General features: G+C 40.1%; 1 protein-coding gene across 2 annotated transcripts in view; it reads left to right on the top strand.

The window, feature by feature from the left end:
• The first annotated feature begins 845 nt into the window (after positions 1–845).
• Positions 846–23,724, top strand: part of Ermp1 (endoplasmic reticulum metallopeptidase 1) — a 40,968-nt gene continuing 18,089 nt past the window's right edge. The window contains exons 1-6 of one of the 2 annotated variants that reach the window (XM_048346066.1): positions 846–1,235; positions 2,262–2,563; positions 9,911–10,038; positions 12,285–12,390; positions 20,505–20,651; positions 21,714–21,806. In XM_048346066.1, the coding sequence (XP_048202023.1) occupies positions 898–1,235; positions 2,262–2,563; positions 9,911–10,038; positions 12,285–12,390; positions 20,505–20,651; positions 21,714–21,806 (1,114 nt within the window). In that variant the 5' untranslated portion in view covers positions 846–897. The remainder of the gene's footprint in view (positions 1,236–2,261; positions 2,564–9,910; positions 10,039–12,284; positions 12,391–20,504; positions 20,652–21,713; positions 21,807–23,724) is intronic. The other variant, XM_048346156.1, reaches the window with a different exon arrangement.

The following is a 23,724-nucleotide window of genomic DNA, read 5'->3' as shown; positions in this document are numbered from 1 at the left end:
TATAGTCCTATTTCTGTTTGTTTTTGAGATAGGGTCTCATAAGTAACCCAGGCTGGCATGAACTTGCTACACAGCATAAACAGGAACTCCCTCATATTCACTGTCTGCCCCACCCGACTGGGTATTACAAGCCAGCGCCCGATGGCATGTCAACGCCACACAGTCCAGTTTCACATTTTAGGAGCCAGAAGCCTACTTTGTGTGTGCCAGTACTGGGGCTTGAATTTAGGGCCTTGACTTTGTTCAATGAGCTAGCGCTCTACCACTTGAGCCATGACTCCACTTTGGGCGTTTGGGTGCTTAATTGGAGATAAGAGTCTCACAGATTTTCATGCCCGGGTTGGCTTCCAATCGTGATCCTCTGATCTCAGCCTCCTGAGAACCAAGGATTACAGGCGAGAGCCACCTGTGCCTGGCTCGTTTATACTTTTAGAGGTAAACTTTCACTTTTCTCTGGCTAAGGGCTGCCCATTTCTATGCTCTTGGGAGTTTAAAATTTTTTAAACTGTCCCTGCGCTCCACATTCAGCTCCTTCTTTTGTAATTTATTGGCGATAAGAATCTCAAGGGCTTTCCTGCCCGTGCCGGCTTTGAACCGCGATCTTCAGATCTCAGCCTTCTGCATAGTTAGGATTACAGGCGTGAGCCCCCGGCACCCGGCTAGATCTTGGAAGTTTTTCCACGGAAATCTCTGTCGGGCCATAGCCTCTAGTCCGCCCTCCCCGCCCGGCCCGTGTCCGCTCGGGATCTTCCCAAAGGGGCGGGGCCGCCGCGCGAGCGTCGGGCCAATCAGGAGAAGTTTGGCCCAGTGCAGTTTCCGTCCGCTCACTAGGAGGCGCTGCGGCGGCGGCGGCGGCGGCCGGGGCTGGCGCGGGCTGGCGCGGTTGGGCTCGCGGTCATGGAGTGGAGCTCGGAGTCGGCAGCTGTGAGGCGGCACCGTGGCGGAGCGGAGCGTCGGGAAGGACCCCCGGCCCAGCCGCGCCCCGAGCGGGAGGCCTCGGCACTGGAGCCCTCGGCGGCCGCGGACGGCCGCGATGGCGGGAGGACGCGGAAGAGGAGCCCGGGGGGCGGCAGCGGGGGCCGGGTAGCGGGGCCCGGGCTGCCCGAGGCGCGCACGGCGCTGGCGCTGGCGCTTTACCTGCTGGCGCTGTGGGCGCTCGTGCGGCTCTCGCTGCGGCAGCTCGTGTGGCGCGGGACCCCCGGGCTCCCCGGCGAGTTCGACGCGGGCCGAGCCAGGTACCGGCGACTCCCCGCGGGCTGGACCCCTCGCTCCTTCCCCCCCTTCCTCGGGCACCGCACCTGCACGCGCGGCGGGACCGCGGGGTTCGGCTCGCGGGTCCCCGGATGCTCGCGGGGCCTGGGGGGAGGGGGTGGAGGTGCGGGTGCGGGTGCGCGTCTGTCTTCAGAACTCGGGGTGTGGGGGCTTGGCCGGTCCCTTCTGCGGTCTTCTCGGTGTGTGGACTGAGGGGGCGGGTGGACGGAACCTGCGCATCGCTGGGTTGGCCGTCCCTTGGCTTGAGACACTTCCACTTTATACCTCGGGCCGTCCTGCATTTCCAATGACAAGGGAGAGCGAAATCCGTGACCCTAGGCTCTATCGCAAATGCATTTCTTTTGTCAGGGGAGAGAGTGAGCCAACTTTCTGAGCTTCACAGATCTGAAAGCTATGGAACTCTTCGTGTGAGACAGCTCCTTCCGTGTGTGTGTGTGTGTGTGTGTGTGTGTGTGTGTGCGCGCGCGCGCGTGTGTTTTGGGGCTTTAACTCTGAGCCTGGACGCTGTCCCTGAGCTCATGGCTGGTGCTCTATCAGTTGAGCCACAGTTCCACTTCTGGCTTTTTGAGTCTCATAAACTTTCTTGCCTGGGCTGGCTTTGACCCCTGATCCTCAAATCGCAGCCTCCTCAGGAACTAGGATTACAGAGGTTAGTCACCAGCGCCCGCTTACGCACTCAATTTTGCATACAGCTTCACAGTTTGTGTGCCCATGAAATTAATGGCTCTAACGTGTGTTTTTTTTTGGGGGGGGGGTTTAAAAATTAAACTACTTCTTTTGTGCTGGCCCTAGAGCTGGAACTCAGGGCTTATGTGCTGTCCCTGGGCTTTTTGTGCTCTAGACTGGCACTCTTATCACTTGAACCTGGAAGAGAAGGAACCAGAGGGACAGGAGGGAGAGCGGGGGAGGGGAGTGGAGTAGGATAGTTGCTTAACACTGTCTTAAGCCTGTCAATATTTGTCATCACCATTCTTTTTGGTTGCTTCCAGAGATTATCTTGAGCATATAACATCCATTGGCCCCAGGACTACAGGAAGTCCAGAAAATGAAATTCTGACAGTACATTACCTTTTGGAACAGATTAAACTGATTGAAGTACAAAGCAGCAGCCTTCACAAGATTTCAGTAGACGTGCAACGGCCTACAGGCTCCTTTAGCATTGACTTCTTGGGAGGTTTTACAAGCTATTATGACAATATCACCAATGTTGTAGTAAAGTTGGAACCAAGAGATGGAGCCCAACATGCTGTCCTGGCTAACTGTCATTTTGACTCAGTGGCAAATTCACCAGGTACCCACTTTTTAATCATTTTAAGTAATTATAGTAGTCGAAAGTTAATTAACTTAACCCTTAACTTCTTGGGATGTGAGGGTTGTTTTCTTGAACACACCTTTTCTTCTGCTGGTAATAACAGTTTTAGGGTCCAACTGTTTGATATTTTCTTAGGTATTTTATTATTACTGTGTTTTTTTTAAGCCTTGGGCCACCAATGCAATGGCAGTACATAAAGTGTTTCTGGTAGACTGAAGCCGCCTCCTTATCAGTGTTACCATGTGTCATTGTGTCTGAAGCTAGGTTATATTACTTCAAGTGCCTTCTCAGGTCAGATTGTTAATAGACTTTGGAGTTACTGGATAAAGGATAGTACCAGCCTTTTAAAAGACACATGGTTTGGAAGATATCATATCGGGCAGTTTCTGTTGCTCTGTAAGGATTTGGTCCACTGAGGGTATGCTATACTATTAGAATACTCAGTCAATTTAATATTTGTTCTGAAAATACTTGATGTTTAAGTCAGTGCTTGACATAATGGATATATGTCAAATGACTGAGAATCCTTAAATTTTTTTTTTTTTGGCCAGTCCTGGGTCTTGGACTCAGGGCCTGAGCACTGTCCCTGGCCTCTTCTTGCTCAAGGCTAGCACTCTGCCACTTGAGCCACAGCGCCCCCGCTGGCCGTTTTCCATATATGTGGTGCTGGGGAATCGAACTGAGAGCTTCATGTGTAGGAGGCAAGCACTCTTGCCACTAGGCCATACTCCCAGCCCGAGAATCCTTAAATTTAACTTCCTTTTTTTGCCGGTTGTGGGGCTTGAATTCTGGGCCTAGATGCTGTCCCTGAGCTCCTTTTGCTCAAGGCTAGCGCTTTAACACTTGAGCCACAGTGCCACTTCTGATTTTCTGGTGGTTAATTGGCGATAAGGGTCTTACAGACTTTCCTGCTCTGGTTAGCTTTGAACCACGATCCTCAGATCTCAGCCTCCTGAGTAGCTAGGATTACAGACGTGAGCATCAGCCCCCCGCTCTACTTGGATTTTTAAAAGTAAGATTCTTGAGAAAAATATGTTTTCAACAATTATCATAGATAGATAAGAATATAAAATAGCATTTTACACGGATACCGTTTTAGACAAGATAGTGCCTGACCCAACTCCTTCTTTTTATATAGGAACAAATTTAGCTGATTGTTGCTGGTAAAGAAACAGAATTAGAATCAGATAATAGATTTCCTGCGGGGTTAGTTCCTACAGTTAACCTTTGATAGGGAAGAACAGTAGTAGAATGTTAGCTAATGCTACTTTGGCAATTTGCTTAACTTGTTCTTTAGTTTTTCAACTGTTTAATGAAAAAATAGTACTAATGTCCCAAAATGTTGCTCAAAGTATTAAATATAAGTAAATATCAGAATAGTATTCTTCAGGGTAAGCCTTTTGTGGTTGTTGCTGCTATTAGCTGTTATTAAACACAAATACTTCTGAGTTGTTTGCATTTATAGTGAACCCAATATAACGGTATAGTTACATATAGCACAAAATATTTGCTTGATAAAATATTTGCTTGAAATGAGAGTGTACTTTGATTTCTTTTTTCAGAAATCAGGATGCACACACTTTCTTATGTAAAGGCAGAAGTATCTTTGGGGAAAACAGTGGTTTGTTATATCCATTTCAAAGCAGTAATAAAACTACAGTAACTGTTATAATGTTTAAATTGTAGGAAGGGAAAAGAAAATACTATGGTTGCTTGAGAATACAAGTATCAGAAACAAATATAGAGGAAGAAAAAGTAACTTTCCCTATACCTTTCACAGTTCTTTTTTTTTTTTTTGCCAGTCCTGGGCCTTGGACTCAGGGCCTGAGCACTGTCCCTGGCTTCTTTTTGCTCAAGGCTAGCACTCTACCACTTGAGCCACAGCGCCACTTCTGGCCATTTTCTATATATGTGGTGCTGGGGAATCGAACCCAGGGCTGTTCATGTGTACAAGGCGAACACTTTACCACTAGGCCATATTCCCAGCCCCACCTTTCACAGTTCTTATGTGGGATGGACTCCTATAAGGAAAGATAAACTGGACACTGGTGGCTCATGCCTGTAATCCTAGCTACTGAGGAGGCTGAGATCTGACAATTGCATTTCAAAGCCAACCCAGGCAGAAAAATTGTGTGAGATGTATTTTCAATTAACCAGCAAAAAGCCAGAAGTTGATATAAGAAGGCTAAGTAGTAGAGCACCAGCCTTGGGGCAATGATGGGAAAGCTGAGTAAAAGAAGGAGGCCCTGAGTTTAAACCCCCCAACTGACCAAAAAACCAAAAACAGAAAACAAAAACCCCTAACATTTTTGGAGAAGTGAGAAGACCAGGGAAAAGAACAGGGCTGGAGGTAGAGTACTTTCTAGCATGTCTAATTCCTGCATTCATTCTTTAGCACAACAAAACAAAAACAAAAAATACAAAGAGAAAAGGAAAAAGACCTTGAACAGCTCTGTAGAAAGCCAATTGTGAGAAAGTATATGTGGTAGATGGAGTCTAGTTGATAAAATTTATCTGGTGCTGCTTTTAGGCTGCTAAGGGTCCAAGATTATCTTTGGTAATCAACCTTTGTCCTTCCTGGTAGAGAAGGAAGGTAGAACCTGCATAAATTTATGTTATACTTTTAGGCAAATAGGAGAGTGGGGAGTTTTCCTTATACTTGCTTCTCGATTTCTTTTACCTCGAAATAACCCATATGTAGCTGAGTGATGGTGGCTCATGCTTATAATCCTAGCTACACAGGAGGCTGAGATCTGAGGATCACAGTTCAAGGCAGCCTGGGCAGAAAAAGTCTGTGAGACTTTTATCTCCAATAAGCTGTTTAGAAAAGGCTGGAAGTGGCACTGTGGTTCAAGTGGTAGAGTGTTAGCCTTGAGCACAAAGAGGCTGAAGGACAGGGCTCAGGCCCTGGGTTCAAGTCCCAGGACTGGCAAATAATAATAATAACCCTTATGTGAAAATAATCATATTTTGGAGTACCATATTCTACTATTTTTCACCATCCTAATGTCAAATAATACAAGTTTCATAAATGAAGTCCACTAACTAAAAGATGGCATTTCTGTGAGCCTTAGAACCCACTTTTACCTGAAATTCTATTAATATTTCACTAGTGATCTCTAGAATTTTCTGTCAGTAGTAAGTTATTAAAAATAATGTTTTTTACATCCCTAAAATAATTTAATCACTTAAGTTTTCTTAGTGATTGAATTAGTTGAAGTTGAGTATTTTTTTTCCTTTAGCATTGACTTTTATGCTAACCAGCTTCTACAGGAAAAATAACATGTGACAAGGATTTCTCCATATATTATATGATAACTATAAAAAGTAGTATAACTTATTCTTTAGTTCTAGTTTTTAAAGGATTACATTAAGAACTTGTGTTCAGTTAGAATTCAAAGAAAAAGTAATATAGTATTTCACATAATGCTAGAGTAGCAGTGGTCTATCTGGGTATTTTTTTTTTTTGTCTTTTCTTTTTTGGCACTGGGGATCAAACCCAGGACATTGCACTTGCTTGGCAAGTGATTTGCCACTGAGCTACATCCCAGCCCCCTGGGTATCTGTTTTGAATTGTAGTATCTGTCACTGTGAGTGCTATGGCATATATTTTGACAATAGGTTATATTATTTAATCTTTTTTATAATAATACTCAAATGTTCAGTTGAGATATGTCCTGTTTTCCCAAAAAAGTTGATGGATTATTTGAAGGTAGTCAGTGGGCCATCTAATTTTAAAAAGAAAACACCCTAAACCTTGCATGGAATTCAACAACTATCATCTCATAACATTTTACTAAATGTGTTGTAGTTATATGTAAAGTCAATTCTAATGTTCATTTTGTAGAGTTCAAGGTGATTAGACAGCCTGGTAGAAATAAAAAATCAGTTACTGATGTTTGCTCACATTTTCCTAACAGTAACTTAGTTTTTAAAGATAAGTGCCTGATGTTAGTTGACAGAAACAAGGATTCTCATCAGTCAGGGAGACATTGTTTTCTACATTTATGTTTTCTAAGTTTGTGGCACTGAGTAATCAATTTTTCTCCCTCCAATTCATGGGTAAGTGGTGAAATGGATAGAACACATCAGACTACAGATTAGAAGATGAATAGTTTACATTTTATTTTTCACACTACTGGGGATACAATCCAGAGCCTGCACATGCTAGAGAAGCTCTTAACTACTGAGCTACATCCCTATCCCTGATTATTACTATTATTCTTGTTGTTCTTTTCTTAGAGTGCCAGGGATCAAACCCAGGGTAACACATGCAAGTCAGGCAATCTACTACTGAGATAGATTCTTAACCTTATTATTATCTTAACCACCACCTCCTTCTCTTTTCCTCCACTTCCTCTCATCTTCCTCCTCCTCCCCAGCCCTCCACCCCACTTTGTAACTCAGGTTGTCCTTGAACTTACGATCTTTCTGCTTGAGCCTTTAGAATGCTGGGATTACAGGCCTATGTCACCATCCTGGCTTCCCATGAATATTATTTTGCAGTTCTTCTCAGCAGTCTGTCTAGGACTCAGAAACTGGTATCAGTTAGAATTAGTGTTACTTGTAGAAGGACCTTAATTATTTTCTTCTGTTGTGTTCCAAGTTATTGGAAGAAAATATGTTGAGTAATTTTGGGTGTGGCTTCAATTTCAGAGTTAATTTTAAATGGAAAGAAACACTTTTATTGTCATCTAACTTTCTTTTACCTTCTTAAAAATATTTGACCCTTCTCTAGTTCTCTTCTAAGATAACAGTAATTACTTACTAAATAACCAGTAAAGATAAACGTCTTTTAATTTCCATTTTATATTGAATAAAAAATTATAGTTTACTTTTTATTTTAAAGTAATTCAGTGTGAAAGTAAAAAAATGCTTATTTGATTTCTGGAAGGTGGCACTTTATTGACACCAACATAGACCTTCCTGGTTGATAACAATTACATAATTACTAGTCTGTTTCACTTTGATGAATATATTGTCCACTAGTGAATGACCACCACCAAGACTAGTGTCATTCCTGAGTAGAAATGGAATCTGGAATTTAACATCTGAAACAACCATTTTATTTTAGCCGGTTGTAGAGCTTTCCTTAAATTTGCAAAGAGAAGGAAAAATTTAACATCAGATGCCCTCCCACCTCCACCCCAGGTGTCTGGCAGCAGTGCTATCTTCTGTAATGCTCACAACAAACCTGTAAGATGAATCATTAACCTGTTTTTCTAGACCAAGAAAGAATAAAGTGACAGCTAAAATTTACTTGCCAAGTCTTTCCTTCCCTAAAATTGTCACTGAGCTGTAGCATTCTGCCTCCTGATATGTAGATCCAGAAATGTTATTGCTCAGCTTATGATAGTGTTTATTTACTTTTAGTACTCTTTAAACTTTCTATAATGGAAAATTTCAAATATGTTTAAAAACATAATTAGTGGGGCTGGGGATATGGCCTAGTGGCACGAGTGCTTGCCTCGTATACATGAGGCCCTGGGTTCAATTCCCCAGCACCACATATACAGAAAATGGCCAGAAGTGGCGCTGTGGCTCAAGTGGTAGAGTGCTAGCCTTGAGCAAGAAGAAGCCAGGGACAGTGCTCAGGCCCTGAGTCCAAGCCCCAGAACTGGCCAAAAAAAACCCAAAGCCATAATTAGTGAATTCCAATATACAACCCACTCAGTTTCTGTAGTCTAACTTTATTTTAATTGTAATGCCACCCTCTGCTTATTTTAAAGTGGATCTTAGCTGTATTCTTTTTCCTCTGTTAAGTATTTTAGTGAAAGATAAAGACTTTGACATGCTTACAATATCATGAGTTACCTTACCTATAAATAAGCGGGCTGTTGGTAGCTTACTCTTGTAGTCTAGCTGTTCAGGAGGCTGAGATCTGAGGATTGTGGTTTGAAGCCAGCTTGGATAGGAAAGTTTGTGAGACTCTTTTTCTTTTTATTTCTTTTTGCCAGTCCTGGAGCTTGGGACTCTGGGCCTGAGCACTGTCCTTGGCTTCTTTTTGCTCAAGGCTAGCTAGCACTCTGCTTCGAGCCACAGCACCACTTCTGGCTTTTCCTATATATGTGGTGCTGAGGAACCGAACCCAGGGCTGATTCATGTATGCTAGGCAAGCACTCTACCACTAGGCCATATTCCCAGTTTCTAATTAACTTCCAGAAATCCTAAGTAGAGCTATAACTTAAGTGGCATAGTTCCAGCCTTGAGAGAAAAAGCTAAGAGACAGCACTAGGCTTTGAATTCAAGCCTTAGTACAGGCACAAACAAAACAAAAAAAGGAAAGGGATAAAAAAAGAGAACTACAAACCTAACAGTAATTTCCTAGTATCATCAAATATGTAATCAGTTCTTTTTTTTAAGTTTTGTGCCATCTTGGGCTTGAACTCAGGTCTCTGAGCTTTTTTGCTCAAGGCTTTGACTTTTTGGTGGTTCATTGGAGAAGTGAAACTCATGGACTTTCCTGCTAGGCTGGCTTCATACCATAATCCTCAGATCTCAGCCTCTTAAGTTGCTAGGACTACAGACGTGAGCCATCTGCAGCCAGCCAGTCAGTTTCTTTTACCTCTTATAGTACTTTTATAGTCTCCTATAGTATGAAGTTTCTGAATTAAGAGGAGGTTAGGAGATTTCACTAAGCCCTTTACTTTTTCAGTACTAGGACCATATGTACAAGTTAGGTCATTAGTTTCTTTTCTGTGTCTTACTAGACAAGTGTCAATTAAGAAGACAAGTGTTTTATTTGTACTTTTCCATTCATGATCCTCTTAGAAGAACCTTAAAAAAGGCTATGCCATCTAAACTGACCCTTCTGTAAATGTTGAGTAATCTGTAGCTATTATGATTTTGGAGGAGAAACAAGCACGAAAGGAGAGAATGGCAGTGCGAGATGATGAGGAAGAAGCTGGGAGTATAGGAAGTGAGAATGTTACAATGATGGAATAAAGATAAAGAATGACACAAATGGGAGCTGTCAGTGTGGTTTGGCACAGGTGAGGCGGAAGTTTGATCCTGAGCTCTGCAAAGGATATCACAAATGACCTTGGGTTGTTGAGATTGCTACTTTGTTGTATGATGTTAAGTATCTGATGTATTCAACAAAAATTGAGTGTGTACTGTGAGCAAGGCGTGGTTATAGGTAGTGATTGCCAGTGAACAAACCAGACCAGGATTTTTGTGGGGCTTGTCTGTGGTGGATGTAATTGTCTCCTGATCGTGGTAGAGCTATACTTCTGGTCATATTTTTCTGAGGAGAACGTTCCATTTTTACTTCATAATGTAAAGGCTTTAAAATCTGAGAAGCAAATCTGTTTTTCTGATTTGAAGGTGCCAGTGATGATGCAGTTAGCTGTTCAGTGATGCTGGAAGTTCTTCGAGTCTTATCAACTTCTTCAGTAGCCTTACACCATGCCGTGGTATTTCTCTTCAATGGTGCTGAGGAAAATGTCCTGCAAGTACGATTTTGTTGTTAGGTTTTAATAATGATGATGATGAAGAAAGATAATATGCATAGTATCATAAAACTCAAGAAATTACTGTACCTGATTGTATTTTAAAAAATACTTGTATCTTGGAGTTCATTTCTTATATATACACATGTACATATATAAATATGAAGAGGCATGTAGGCATTACATGTTTGTTTTTCTCTCCTAAGAATATCCTCTTTTGGTCTCACTCTGTGTGAGTGTCTTGAATCTTGTATAATTTATCATATCCAGTGTATTTTAGATCTGATTTCTTTGTATCAGAAAACATGTGCCATTTATCTCTCTCTCTTTTTTTTTTTTTTTGGCCAGTTCTGGGGCTTGGACTCAGGGCCTGAGCACTGTTCCTGGCTTCTTTTTGCTCAAGGCTAGCACTCTGCCACTTGAGCCACAGTGCTACCTCTGGCCTTTTCTATATATGTGGTGCTGGGGAATTGAACCCAGGGCTTCGTGTATACAAGGCAAGTACTTTTGCCACTAGGCCATACTCCCAGCCCTATCTCTCTTTTTTTAAACAAAGTTATTTTTTGGTGATTCTTTCTTTATGTATAGTGTATTCATTTGTATATCTTGGGGAGAGTGGGGGAAAGGTATGGGGAAGGGTAAAGAAGAGAAAAGGGGGAAAAACATGCAGCAGTGGAGCTCACTGGACACTGATTCAAAGGGACTATACAACTCATGGGTGGAGAAGAGAGAGAAGGGACTGGGAGAGAGGGAGGGAGCAGAAGATCTGTATGAAAAGAAATGTACTCATTATCTGACTCATGTAATTGTAATCCCTCTGTATATCACCTTTATAATTACAATAAAGTAAATTAATTTTAAGAAATTACAAAAAAAGAAGTACTTATAGTGGCCAGGCACTGGTTGCTTATGCCTGAAGCTGAGATACAAGGATTGCAGTTTGAAGCCAGCCTGGGCACACAAATCTCAGAGACTTCTTTTCTCCAACAAAAAGCGAGAAGTAGAACTATGGCTCAAGTGTAGAGCTCCATTCTTGAGTGAAAAGGTAAAAGTAGAGCATAAAGACTTTAAGCACTAGTAATGGCACATATACACAAACTTATATAGAGTTGTTCAATATCTGAAAAGCTCAACTTAGAACATACTATCTTGGCAAGGTTTGATTTTTTGTTTTGTATTGTTTTTTGCCAGTTTTGGGGCTTGAACTCAGGGCCTGAGCACTGTCTCTGGCTTCTTTTTGCTCAAGGCTAGCACTCTACCACTTGAGCCGCAGTGCTACTTCCGGCTTTTTCTATATACGTGGTGCTGAGGAATTTTACCTAGGGCTTCATGTGTATGAGATGAGCACTTTACCACTAGGCCGCCCTAAGGTTTGGTTTTATTTATGTAGTGATGTATGTTATTACTATAAATTGTATAAGTTTATATACATACATATAATGTACTCTGATCAAATAATTACTATACATATATGTACACACCTATGTTTGTTTGTTTGTGCCAGTCCAGGGCTTGAACTCAGGGCTTAGGCACTGTCCCTGAGCTTTTATGCTCAAGACTAACGCTCTACCACTTGAGCCACAGCTCTACTTGTGGCTTTTTGGTGGTTAACTGGAGATAAAAATCTCAAGGACTTTCCTGCCTAGGCTCACTTTGAACCAAATCCTCAAATCTCAGCCTCCCAAATAGCTAGGCTCATAGGCAAGAGCCACTGTCACCTGACTTCATGTGATTTTCTTTAAAATTTTTAATTTTGGGATGGTCTTGCTATGTAACCCATGCTGAACTTGAACTCCTTCCAAGTGCTAGTATTGTAGGCATAAGCCAGAATACATGGAGCTTTCATTAATGAAACTTCTGTGATGGCACAATTATTCTGCTTACATATTTTTTGACCTAGAGTTTCAGAGATGTCTTGTGGTAGTACACAGTATAAAAGCCCAACCATTTGTATTTGCTCTTCTGTACTCCTATTTTGTTTGCTTTTTGTGTAGTTTCATACTTAGCAAAAATGTTGTTCCTTACAGACTGCCTCTGTGATGAATGAATTTGCAACCAGAAAACTGCACACAGCCATTATTTATAGAATGAGAAACGGAACCTGTCTTTGCAGACTGCCTTTAAGAAATGATTATTTTTTACTCAGATTGTTTACTGTAGCAAGATAGCTATTCTGTCCTTAAAATAAATGAGATGAAGTTTGATAGTTTAAGATTGTTTAACCTATATTCTGTTTCCTTCTCATTAAGGCCAGTCATGGTTTCATTACTCAGCACCCCTGGGCAAGCTTAATTCGTGCATTTATTAACCTGGAGGCAGCAGGTGTGGGAGGGAAAGAACTTGTGTTCCAAACAGGTATGTAAGGCTCTGTATATTTTAATGCAATTCTAGTTTTTATAAAATGGAAACTTGAACATAAGTAAACTCTCTTAAATGAATAATCTCTTGAATAAGCATTCTTTTCAAGTTAGGAATAGTTTGATTGTCTTTGTTAACATTTTTTAATCAAAGTAACGTTAATAGCATCCTTTTTTTTTTTTTTCCTGCTGGGTATCATTGCCATCAACCAAAGGTGGAAACAAGTAGAGCAGTGTAAGGTGATGCTGTGGGTCTGCTTTTACTCTGTTTCTAGGAAGCTTTGTCTTCAACCTGGCATTGAGCTCTTAGCTCCCTTCAGTGTCATACATGCTCTTGCCCTCTGCAAGAAGAAAGCTGGGGCTCATTCTTTAAAAAGAACCTGTCACAGCCCCAGGAAGCATCACAGGATTGGATGATGGTAGGAGAAAGAATACAAATTGAAAATTTTTCATATATGCCCAGCACTTTTCTCTTGAGGATAATTAAGGTAAAAGCTTTCTTTGGTTGGCACGTTAGAGAAGTGACTTAGAGCACTGGACCTATAATTAAATGAGATAGACTTAAAACCTCAAACCTTTAGCATGTGCCATGGGTGGAGTCTTGAACCAGTCACACACATCTGCAACTTGTTCTGATCTGTAAAACTGGGATTCTATTAGTTCCTATCCCTTTGTAGTTAATGACCACAGTGTAATATCTTTAGGTCTACAGTTTCTCATTTAAGGGGCTCCCCTTTGCTTTGTTTATATGATGAGGATTTTCTTACTCAGGAGCTGATCTATTTCCTCATCTCAGTCTCCCAAAGCCTCACTTTTTTTTTTTTTTTTTTTTTTTGCCAGTCCTGGGCCTTGGACTCAGGACCTGAGCACTGTACCTGGCTTCTCTTTGCTCAAGGCTAGCACTCTGCCTCTTGAGCCACAGCGCCACTTCTGGCCGTTTTCTACATATGTGGTGCTGGGGAATCGAACCCAGGGCTTCATGTATACGAAGCAAGCACTCTTGCCACTAGGCCATATTCCTAGCCCCCAAAGCCTCACTTTTTACACCAAACTTGACCTATAGCCATCAGTGGACAATCCAAGAGAAGGTCTAATAGACCTTAGGCATGCCCATGCTGTAATAGAACAATAAGAGGTTAAAGGCCAGGTATCAGATCTTTAAAATTGCAAAAGCTTTTCCTGCTAATGTATCTTAGATTTTTCTCAATGAGTTCTTAGGGCACAATGCATAAAACGAACTTTATAAGTACTTATATTTTATTCCTTTATATGTAAATAAAGTATCTTATATGTCTTTGTAAGTAAAGATACATAAGTATATGAAAAATATTACAAATACTACATATCATATGTATCATATATTTAATGTTTATAAATGTTTTTAATTCATCTTTTATTGTAATCCAAGAAGTTCATAGCTTTTAGCACTCTGAATAGTGATTTTCTACAAATGCAATATAAATCATCACCAGATCACAGAATAAGTACCCTAGAGGCCTCCTTTGGTCCATCCCAGTTATTTCTGCCTCAGAAGGTTACTGTTACACTGACATACCTTGGTAGATTTAATTTTGTTTGTATTTGAAGTCCATTTAAATTGAGTCATGTGCTATGTTTGTGTGGGTGACTTTTGTCTCTCCTCTCATTTCACAGTAGTTCATTCTGTGTTCATTGATGACTGATTTTCCATTGCACTGCAGTCTATCCATTTTACTGATGGACTTAGTTTCTAAATTTTGTCTCTTATGAATACTACTGCTGTGAACATCCTTTCAAATGTATTTTTTTCCCTGTGATTGTTTTTTGTATCTTCAAGTCTTTTTTGTTTTATTTTTAAATTGGCCTCGTAAAGATGATGTACAGGACAGAGAGGTTACATTTACCGAAGTCAGGTAATGAGTAAATTGCTTTTGGGATCGTGTCATACTTTCCCTTGCTCTCTCCCAGTTTTTCCCTCTTAAAAGCATTTTTGTCTTACATGTCTGTGTATATGCATTTCTGAGTCATAGATGTGCATATACAAGCTGTGGTAGATACTTTAGTATGTAACATCAAATGCTGATATTAATGTTCTAAATGAAGTATTAGCAAACTGAATTCAAATAATATACACAAAATAGGCAAGCCTTTCCAACCAAGTTGAGAACTATGTAATTCACTACATTTATCAAAGTAAAGGAGAAAAAAATTGTATTAATTGATAATCTTAGCATATTCTTCTAGTAAATAGATATAGTCTCTTAAGTACATTTATTATACTTGAGAAATACAATGTTAATAAAACTATTGTCTGATAAAAATGTATTTTCAGATTTATCCAGCTGTTCCAATGCTGTCCTAGCTGTTTTTATCACAGTCCAGTCAAGCATGGCATTTACATAGTATTAAATATATCACAATCATATAACACAAAGGCTATAAAACTTAATTATCACAGGGCAAATACCCTTATAAACCTCACTTCTTGAAAGAGTCAAGACTTAAATTAACATATGTTAGTTGTACAACGAGGGTTTTACTGTGACATTTCCCCACCTGCGTATAATGTATCCCCATCAACCTCACCCCCTTCATCACTCTTCCTTATTACTACCCTCTTCCTTTTAACAGGCTTCATTGTTCTATTTTCATTCACCTGCTTTACCAGCCTCCCTAACAGAGGCTGCCCTGCTCTTCTTTTCTTTCTTTTTTTTTTTTTAAATGTACACTAACTATATCAACTGTATCAGGGGATTTCACTGTGCCATTTTTTTCTTTCTTTTTTCTTTTCCTTCCTTTCCTCCTTCCTTCCCTCTCTCTTTCTTTGTGTGTGTGTGTGCGTGCGCATGCATGTGCACACGTGCAAGACTAGCATTCTATCACTTTGAGCCATAGCCTGCTTCCAGTTTTTAGGGGTGTCATTGCCTTTCTTGCCCAGGTTGGCTTTGAACTGTGTTCCTCAGATCTCAACCTCCTGAATACAAGAGTTAGCCACCAGTACCTGGCATCACTTTGGTATTTCATACATGCAAACATTATGTCTTGTTCTGAATAACCTTCTCTATTGCTTTTTCTTTCTCTGTCTCCTCAAACTCCTTATTGAGCAACATCTTTCATTGAGATAATGATCTATAGCTGTAATGCATTACCACATTATTTACCCTCAATATTGGAGATGAGATTCTCACAGACTTCTGCCCAGGTTGACTTCGAACCATGATCCTCAGATCTCAACCTCCTTAGTAGCTAAGATTGCAGGTGTGAGCCCCCAGTGCATGTCTGGATCATGCTTTTTAATCTAAGTTGCTGTTCTATATCTTTTGATTGGAGAAATAAGACCACTAATATTCAACAATAAAATAGAAAAGTATTCCATCTTTCATGTCATTTTTCTGTTTTTATGGTACTTCTATTCTTCATTTGCCAATGTACTCATCTGGTGGGGTTTATTCTTCCTTATGTTTTCTTGTTTTTTATTTTCTTCTGAGGTTAGCATTCTTTTAAGTGTCTTGCAGAGCTGATTTGTTAGTTATCTCTTCCTGTAGCTTTTGATCATCATGGGAAGATTTTTAATTCTCTCTTAATTATGGAAGATGCTGGTATCTTAATCTAGATAGGCAGTTATGTTACAGAGTTCAAACTCTTTTTATGTCCTCCTGACACTTAAACTTTGTGTTGGGAAATCAGCTATTCTAATAGATTTGTCATTGTGTATAACTTGTCTCTTCTCTGCTGCTTTCAATTTTCTTTATTCTGTATGTTAACATTTAGGAATATTTCTTTTCAGATGTTACTTGTTTGGTGTTCTGTAAGCCTTCCCTACATGAATGACTCTCCCTTTGGAATGTTTTTTGCTATTATTTTATAGATACTTAATACTTTTGGCTTTTCTTTTCATTCTACACTCATAATTTGTATAATTGTTTTTCTGTTTTGTTTGTGGCTTGAACTCAGGAATTGTCCCTGAGCTTTGTTTTGCTCAGGGCTATTGATGTATCAGTTGAGCCATAGCTCCACTTCTAGCTTTTTGGTGGTTAATTGGAAGTAAGACTCTCACAGAGTTTCCTGCCTGGGCTAGCTTCAAATCAAACCTCAGATCTCAGCTTTCTAAGTAGCTAGGATTACATTGTGAGCTTGTTTGGTCTTTTCATGGATTCTGATAGGTTTTGTAATTTAATTTTTATTTTCTTAGTTTTTTAAATTGTAATTGACTGATCTAAATCCTCTATTTTACTCTCAATCCTTGATACCCTATTTTCAACTTGTTCCTTCTTGTTTGCAAAGCTTTCAGTTGCTTTTTTTTAAATTAGGCTATTGTGCTCTTAATTTCCAAGATTTTAAAGATTTCAATATCTTCATTTAAATCTTTAGAATCTGAATTGTCTTCTTTCATTGAGCTCTTTGAATTTTCTCTAGTTATTTGTATCATCTTTGAATTTATTCAGACTTCCTTAATTTTATTGATTATTGTTGTCATTGTTTTATTGAATTTTCTTTCTGTTCACCATTTCTTATGTCTTTTTTTTTTTTTTGGCCAGTCCTAGGGCTTGGACTCAGGGCCTGAGCACTGTCCCTGGCTTCTTGCTCAAGGCCAGCATTCTGCCACTAGAGCCACAGCGCCACTTCTGGCCATTTTCTGTATATGTGGTGCTGGGGAATCGAACCCAGGGCCTCATGTATACGAGGCAAGCACTCTTGCCACTAGGCCATATCCCCAGCCCCTTCTTATGTCTTTTATTATGGAATTGTTGGTTTTTAAGGGAGACATATTGCTTTCTTAATTCATGAATTTAGTGATTTTTTTTTTTTTTTGGAATTTAAGCATCCGTGGCCAAATTTTGGTGGAGATTTCTCTCTTCTGAGTCCTCTTAGGTAGTAATTTCTCACAGATTACTTAAGACTGGGAATTAGCTGAGTTATGCTTCTACTTGTAGATAGAAGGAAGTTTTAAATGGGCAAAGTCTATAGAAGGGGGATGAAAACATGATTTAAAACTGAATACTGAAAGACAGTTGTTCTGTGTCAGATATGGTGACTTTAGAAAAAGGAAGGAAAGATCAGAACTGAAATAGAAAGGGTTAAATGGCCTCCTTAAAAAGTAAACAGTTAGGATCTGGGAATGTGGGTCAGTTGGTAGAGTGCTTGCCTAGCATGCATGAAGCCCTGGGTTTGATTCCTCAATACCACATAAACAGAAAAGGCTGGAAGTGGTGCTGTGGCTCAAATGGTAGAGTGCTAGCCATGAGCAAAAGAAGCTCAGGGACAACACCCAGGCCCTGAGTTCAAGCCCCTGGATTGGCAAAAAAAAAAAAAAAAGTAAACACTTAGCTGGGCACTAGTGGCTCATACCTGTCATCCTAACTACTCAGGAGACTGAGATCTCTAAGGATAACAGTTTGAAGTCAGCCCAGGCAAGAAAGATCTTGACATTCTTATCTCTAACTAGCCACCTGAAAACTAGAACTAGAGCTGTGACTCAGAGTGGTAGAGTGCTTGAGGGATGAAGATCAGGGACCATGCCCAGACCCTGAGTTCAAGCCCTCTGACCAAAAACATGCAAAAACAAACACTTAAAAGTAAATGGCGGGGCTGGGAATACGGTCTAGTGGTAGAGTGCTTGCCTCATATACATTGAATATAACTACTGTACTTGCTTACCCTTTCTTCTTTCCATTTGTGTATCCTCCCTACTTGCCTTTCTCCTACGTGTTAATAGTATGCTTTTACTAGTATTAATTATTTTAATAATATAGTCGTATCCCATTATTATTTAGCTTGGGAGCCAGGTTAAAGGAGAAGCTCCTATCAAAGATATAGATAAAAAATTAAAGTATGGCATGGCTTTTGTAAGTCTTCTGGGTTGAGCTTTGTTCTGTTCCTGCTCTCAATTTTTCTTTTTTTTTTTTTTGGCCAGTCCTTGGACTCAGGGCCTGAGCACCTTCCCTGGCTTCTTCCCGCTCAAAGCTAGCACTCTGCCACTTGAGCCACAGCGCCCCTTCTGGCCATTTTCCATATATGTGGTGCTGGGGAATCGAACCAAGAGCTTCATGTGTAGGAGGCAAGCACTCTTGCCACTAGGCCATATTCCCAGCCCTGCTCTCAATTTTTCATCCAGAGCAAGTTATACCAATCCTTCAATTAATATTGTAGAGAAAATATATAGTGATTCCTTTGGAAAGTGTTATTAATTATATATGTGGTAAGGCCAAGGTAGGAATGTGTAATCCTTTTTCTGGGAGGAAAGAGTGAATAATTTGAAACAGTACTGTATTTTTTTTTTTGTTGCCAATCCTGGCTTTGAACTCTGGGCCTGGGAGCTGTCCCTAAGCTTTTGTTTTGTTTTTTGCCAGTCCTAGGGCTTGAATTGAAGGCCTGAGCACTGTCCCTGGCTTCTTTTTGCTCAAGGCTAGCACTCTACCACTTGAGCCACAGAACCACTTCTGGGTTTTTTCTATATATGTGGTGCTGAGGAATCGAACCCAGGGCTTCATATGTACAGGTCGAGCACTTTACCACCAGGCCATATTCCCTAAGCTTTTTTTTGCTCACGGTTAATACCACACTTGAGCCACACTTCTAGTTTTTTTTTTTTGTTTGTTTGTTTTTTGAGTAGTTATTGGAGATGAGTCTCATGTAAGTTATTATTATTAAGTAGTTGTACAAAGGGGTTTCAATTCCAAAAGACAGTTTGAGTTCAGTGCCTTTTGATCAATGTCATCCCTACCATCATTCTTCCCTATCTTATTCCTACTATTGTACATTGAATATAGTGATTGCATTTACTCAACCTTCCTGCTTCTTAGATCTAACTTCCACATATAAGAGAAGAAATACACTGTTTGTCTGACCCTGACTGCTTTACTTAAAATTTTTTTGTGTCTACCTACTTCTCTGAAAATAACATAATATTCTTTCTGATAGAGGAGTAAAATTCTGTTGTATATATTTACCACATTTTCTTGATCCACTCATCTATTTAGAGCATTTGGGTTGTTACAGGACCTTGGCTATGGTTAATAGTTCTACTGAATCTTGACTTATATACTATTCTGAGTAAATTCCCAAGAGTGGTATTGCTGTATCATAGGATAGTTCTATGTTTAGTTTTTTGAGAAATCTCCAAACCACCTTCCAGAGTGGTTGTACTAGTTTATAGTCCTATCTGCAGCCCCTCTAGCATTTGTTGTTCATATTCTTGATGCTGGTCAGTCTTACTGGGGAGAGATGAAATCTCAGTGTTGTTTTGATTTGCATTTCCTTCATAGCCAGGGCATTTCCTCATCTGTTTATTGGCCATTATTCTGAGAATTCTCTATTTAGCTCCTTTGTCCATCTATTAATGGAGTTAATTGCTTTTTTGAGGTTTAGTTTCTTGAGCTCCTTGTATATTATGGATATTAGGCCCTTGTTGAATGCAACAATCCCAGGCAACATCCTATAATCCCAAAGAAGAAACTTTCAAGTATTCTATCAATATAGGAAAATGCATTTAATGGTAAGTGAAAGAATGTACAGAGTATACTGTTTGTAGCTATGAACACACCATCAAAAATTGAAAATATTAATAATAGTTATCTGAGGATGACAGAATTATAAATTATTTTCCCATTTTCAGATAAACTTTTATAGTTTAAGGTAATTTTATCTGTATGAGAGGTTATTTTTCACTCTAAAAGCCATACACATATATCTGAGAAGTGTTGGAAGATATAGAAAAAGGGATTAAGGAATGTATCTGCGTCCATCTCCCCAAACCACATGTTGATGGAGCTTATTGATAGAATGCCTGCTTAGTACATGCAAGGCTGGCATCCTAACACTATCAACAAAGTAATTACTCAGATATATTTTTTAAAAATTACAAGACTGGGGCTGGGAATATGGCCTAGTAGTAAAGTGCTCGCCTCATATACATGAAGCCCTGGGTTCAATTCCTCAGCACCACATATATAGGAAAAAGCTGGAAGTGGTGCTGTGGCTCAAGAGGTAGAGTGCTAGCCTTGTGCAAAAAAAAAAAAAAGAAGCATGGACAGTGCTCAGGCCCTGAGTCCACGCCCCAGGACTGGCAACAAAAAACAAGTAAACAAAAATTACAAGATGAACCTTGCATTATGTTGTTACATTTCATTTCAGGTCCTGAAAATCCTTGGTTAGTTCAAGCTTATGTTTCAGCAGCTAAACACCCTTTTGCTTCTGTGGTGGCTCAAGAGGTTTTCCAGAGTGGAATCATTCCTTCAGATACTGACTTCCGTATCTATAGAGATTTTGGGAACATTCCAGGTATTTTGTCAATAGTTAATAAGCTGTTGTGCAAAACTGATTTCTCAAAAGTGAGCTTTACTTCTTGAAAATTTATGAGTAAACCACATTATTTTGTGTTTGTTTTTGGCAGTCCTGGGGCTTGAACTCAGGACCTGGGCTCTGTCCCTGAGCATTTTTTGCTCTACCAATTGAGCCACAGCTCCACTTCCAGATTTTTGGTTGGTTAATTTAAGATAAGAGGCCCACAAACTTTCTTGCCAGGGCTGGCTTGGGAATTTCCTCAATCCTCTGTGCTCAGCCTCTTGAGTAGCTAGGATGACAGACCTAAGCCAAATGTTTTATTTTTTAAAACTCCACAGTAATTTAAATGTTTGCCTCCCCAAGAATAAATTGTTTTGCCTCACATTTTGATTAGAATGGTTTAGCAGGGGCTGGGAATATGGCCTAGTGGCAAGAGTGCTTGCCTCCTATACAAGAAGCCCTGGGTTCGATTCCCCAGCACCACATATACAGAAAATGGCCAGAAGTGGCGCTGTGGCTCAAGTGGTAGAGTGCTAGCCTTGAGCAAAAAGAAGCCAGGGACAGTGCTCAGGCCCAGAGCACAAGGCCCAGGACTGGCAAAAAACAAACAAAACAAAACAAAAAGAATGGTTTAGCACTTCATTATCAAAAGATAGAATAGATTTTTCAGGGGCGTTTTACTTTTATTGTGGCTCTTGCTTTGCCAATTCCCTCAATAACTTTTTCATTTATTTGCAGTTAAAATTTGGCTCTGGCCAGGCATATAGATGGTAAAATTTTGATGACTGACCAAACTCAGGACATCAAATTTTCTATTCCTTGGGCAAATTCCTCTTCTCTTTGGAATAGTATACTTCCATAATCATGCTTTGCCTTATGGATCATAAGTGTATATTTTATAAGTCTGGAAGATAATATAATTCTTTATAAATATGGCAAGACAATGAATTATCCCACTGCTTTGACATTTTGTCTCTTAGGAATTTATTAAAAACAAGTAAGCAAGTAAAACAAGGTTAATATTTAAAGCAAAATGACCTTCCCCCCCATGTGTTACAGGAATTGATTTAGCTTTTATTGAGAATGGATACATTTATCACACAAAGTATGACACAGCGGACAGAATTCTAACAGATTCTATTCAGAGAGCAGGTTGGTATCTCAAGTTCAACTTCTGAATTGCACTAAGATAAATTATTAGGGGTGACTTACAGAAATATGTGACTATTCTGTAGCATCTACATTGGAGAGGTAGTATGTGGTAGAATGGGCTACGGATTTAGAGTTGGAGACATCAGTGCTTAAATATTAGTCCTGCTGTTAAGGAAAAAGCTATGAGTTGGAGCTGACAATAGAATACAGGTGTAGGTAGTTTGTCCAATGTGGAATATGCTTACATAGTCCATAATTGAATAGTGAAGGTAGGTGAGAGCCTTTATAAGATAGGAAATTAAAGAGCTTTCCAGAGAGATCTGGGGTAGTTGGAGGAGGCAGATGAGATGCTGAGCCTTAAAGAATTGCTAGGATTTGGCACGTGAAGGAAAGAGGATACTCCATTCAAGAGCATGGTGTGTGTATATGGGAGGCTGTTATGTGTAGGCCATCACACTAGAATAGAAGTAACCTCTTCAGAAATAGTAGGCCTAGAAAGTTTTAAGAATCCGCAAAAGGGGGCTGGGAATATGGCCTAGTGGCAAGAGTGCTTGCCTCCTACACATGAAGCTCTCGGTTCGATTCCCCAGCACCACATATATGGAAAACGGCCAGAAGGGGCGCTGTGGCTCAGGTGGCAGAGTGCTAGCCTTGAGTGGGAAGAAGCCAGGGAAGGTGCTCAGGCCCTGAGTCCAAGGCCCAGGACTGGCCAAAAAAAAAAAAAAAAGAATCAGCAAAAGTCCAGTTCTAGAACACTTAACATAGTATGTGCATGGCCCTAGGTTCCATTCTAAACACCACACACACACACACACACACACACACACACACACACATACACACACACACACACACACACACACACACACACACAATAAAGGAAAGAAAATCAGCAGGAAGATGTTAAAGGACTAAAGAACTTTTGAAGGTTTGGATCTCCAAATGAAGTCATTAGGTGGTTTTAAATGTACTGGTAATGCTCTTAGAGAGGCCCTAGCTTACAAGGAGTGTTCTCACAATGTGTTATATTCAGAAAAAGGAGGATAAGGAGATGGACAACAAAAGGGGAAGGATAAAAAATTAGATACATTGTGTACAGCATAAATCAGCAATATTTGAGAGGTTAGATAGAAGAGATAAATTAAGTGGAACTGACTAGCAGAAGCAGACTATGAGCTCTGCTAAGACTAGTAAAATGCAGGGGTCTGAACTAACTAGCCTGATGAGGTCAAGGGTGATACTATAGCTCAGAAAATCTGGGCATGGAACTTGGGAATTAAAGATATACAACATAAGAATAGAGAATGAACATGATTTTTAGAAGAGGGAAGTTAAGGTGGAGGACTAAGACTGAAGCTTTAGGGAAAATACACTTTAAGCAAGAATGTCACAATGAGTATTAAATGGAAGTAAGTGAAAATGAAATGACGGCAATCTGGTGGCAAGAGTGTGTATCTTAAGTGGGTTGAGCAGTAGGAAGTAGGCTTACTATTGAAATAATGGGCTGAATGCTGTCTTCCAGCTACTTCCAGGCCTAAAGATAGCTGGAATTCAGGAGCTCAGGGTTAGTTTGAGCAATATAACTAGCTAGATCTTATATCAAAAAATGTTTAATTGGATTCATTGATTAATGTAACATACTTTTTAGAGACCTTTCATGTGTTAGGTTTTGCCTCTGACTCTCCTGCAGCTACATTTCTGAATATTCCCCTCCATTTAGGACTAATTTGTGGTTTTGAAACTAGGTTCATTCTTCAGCTGTAAATATCATTTCTCAGGGTTGCTTCCCTGTCTTTCCAAACTTTCAATCTCTCACAACTATATGTCGTCGTCCTTGTCTCCTCCTCCTCCTCCTCCTCCTCACCCCCCCTCTTCCCCACCTCCCTCCCCTCCCCCTTTTCTGGGCTAGGGGCTTGAA

Source organism: Perognathus longimembris, chromosome 1 (assembly GCF_023159225.1).
Source record: "Perognathus longimembris pacificus isolate PPM17 chromosome 1, ASM2315922v1, whole genome shotgun sequence".
NCBI lineage: Eukaryota > Metazoa > Chordata > Mammalia > Rodentia > Heteromyidae > Perognathus > Perognathus longimembris.
The sequence above is the reverse complement of the archived record's forward strand: the minus strand, read 5'-3'. Positions and strand labels throughout refer to the sequence as shown.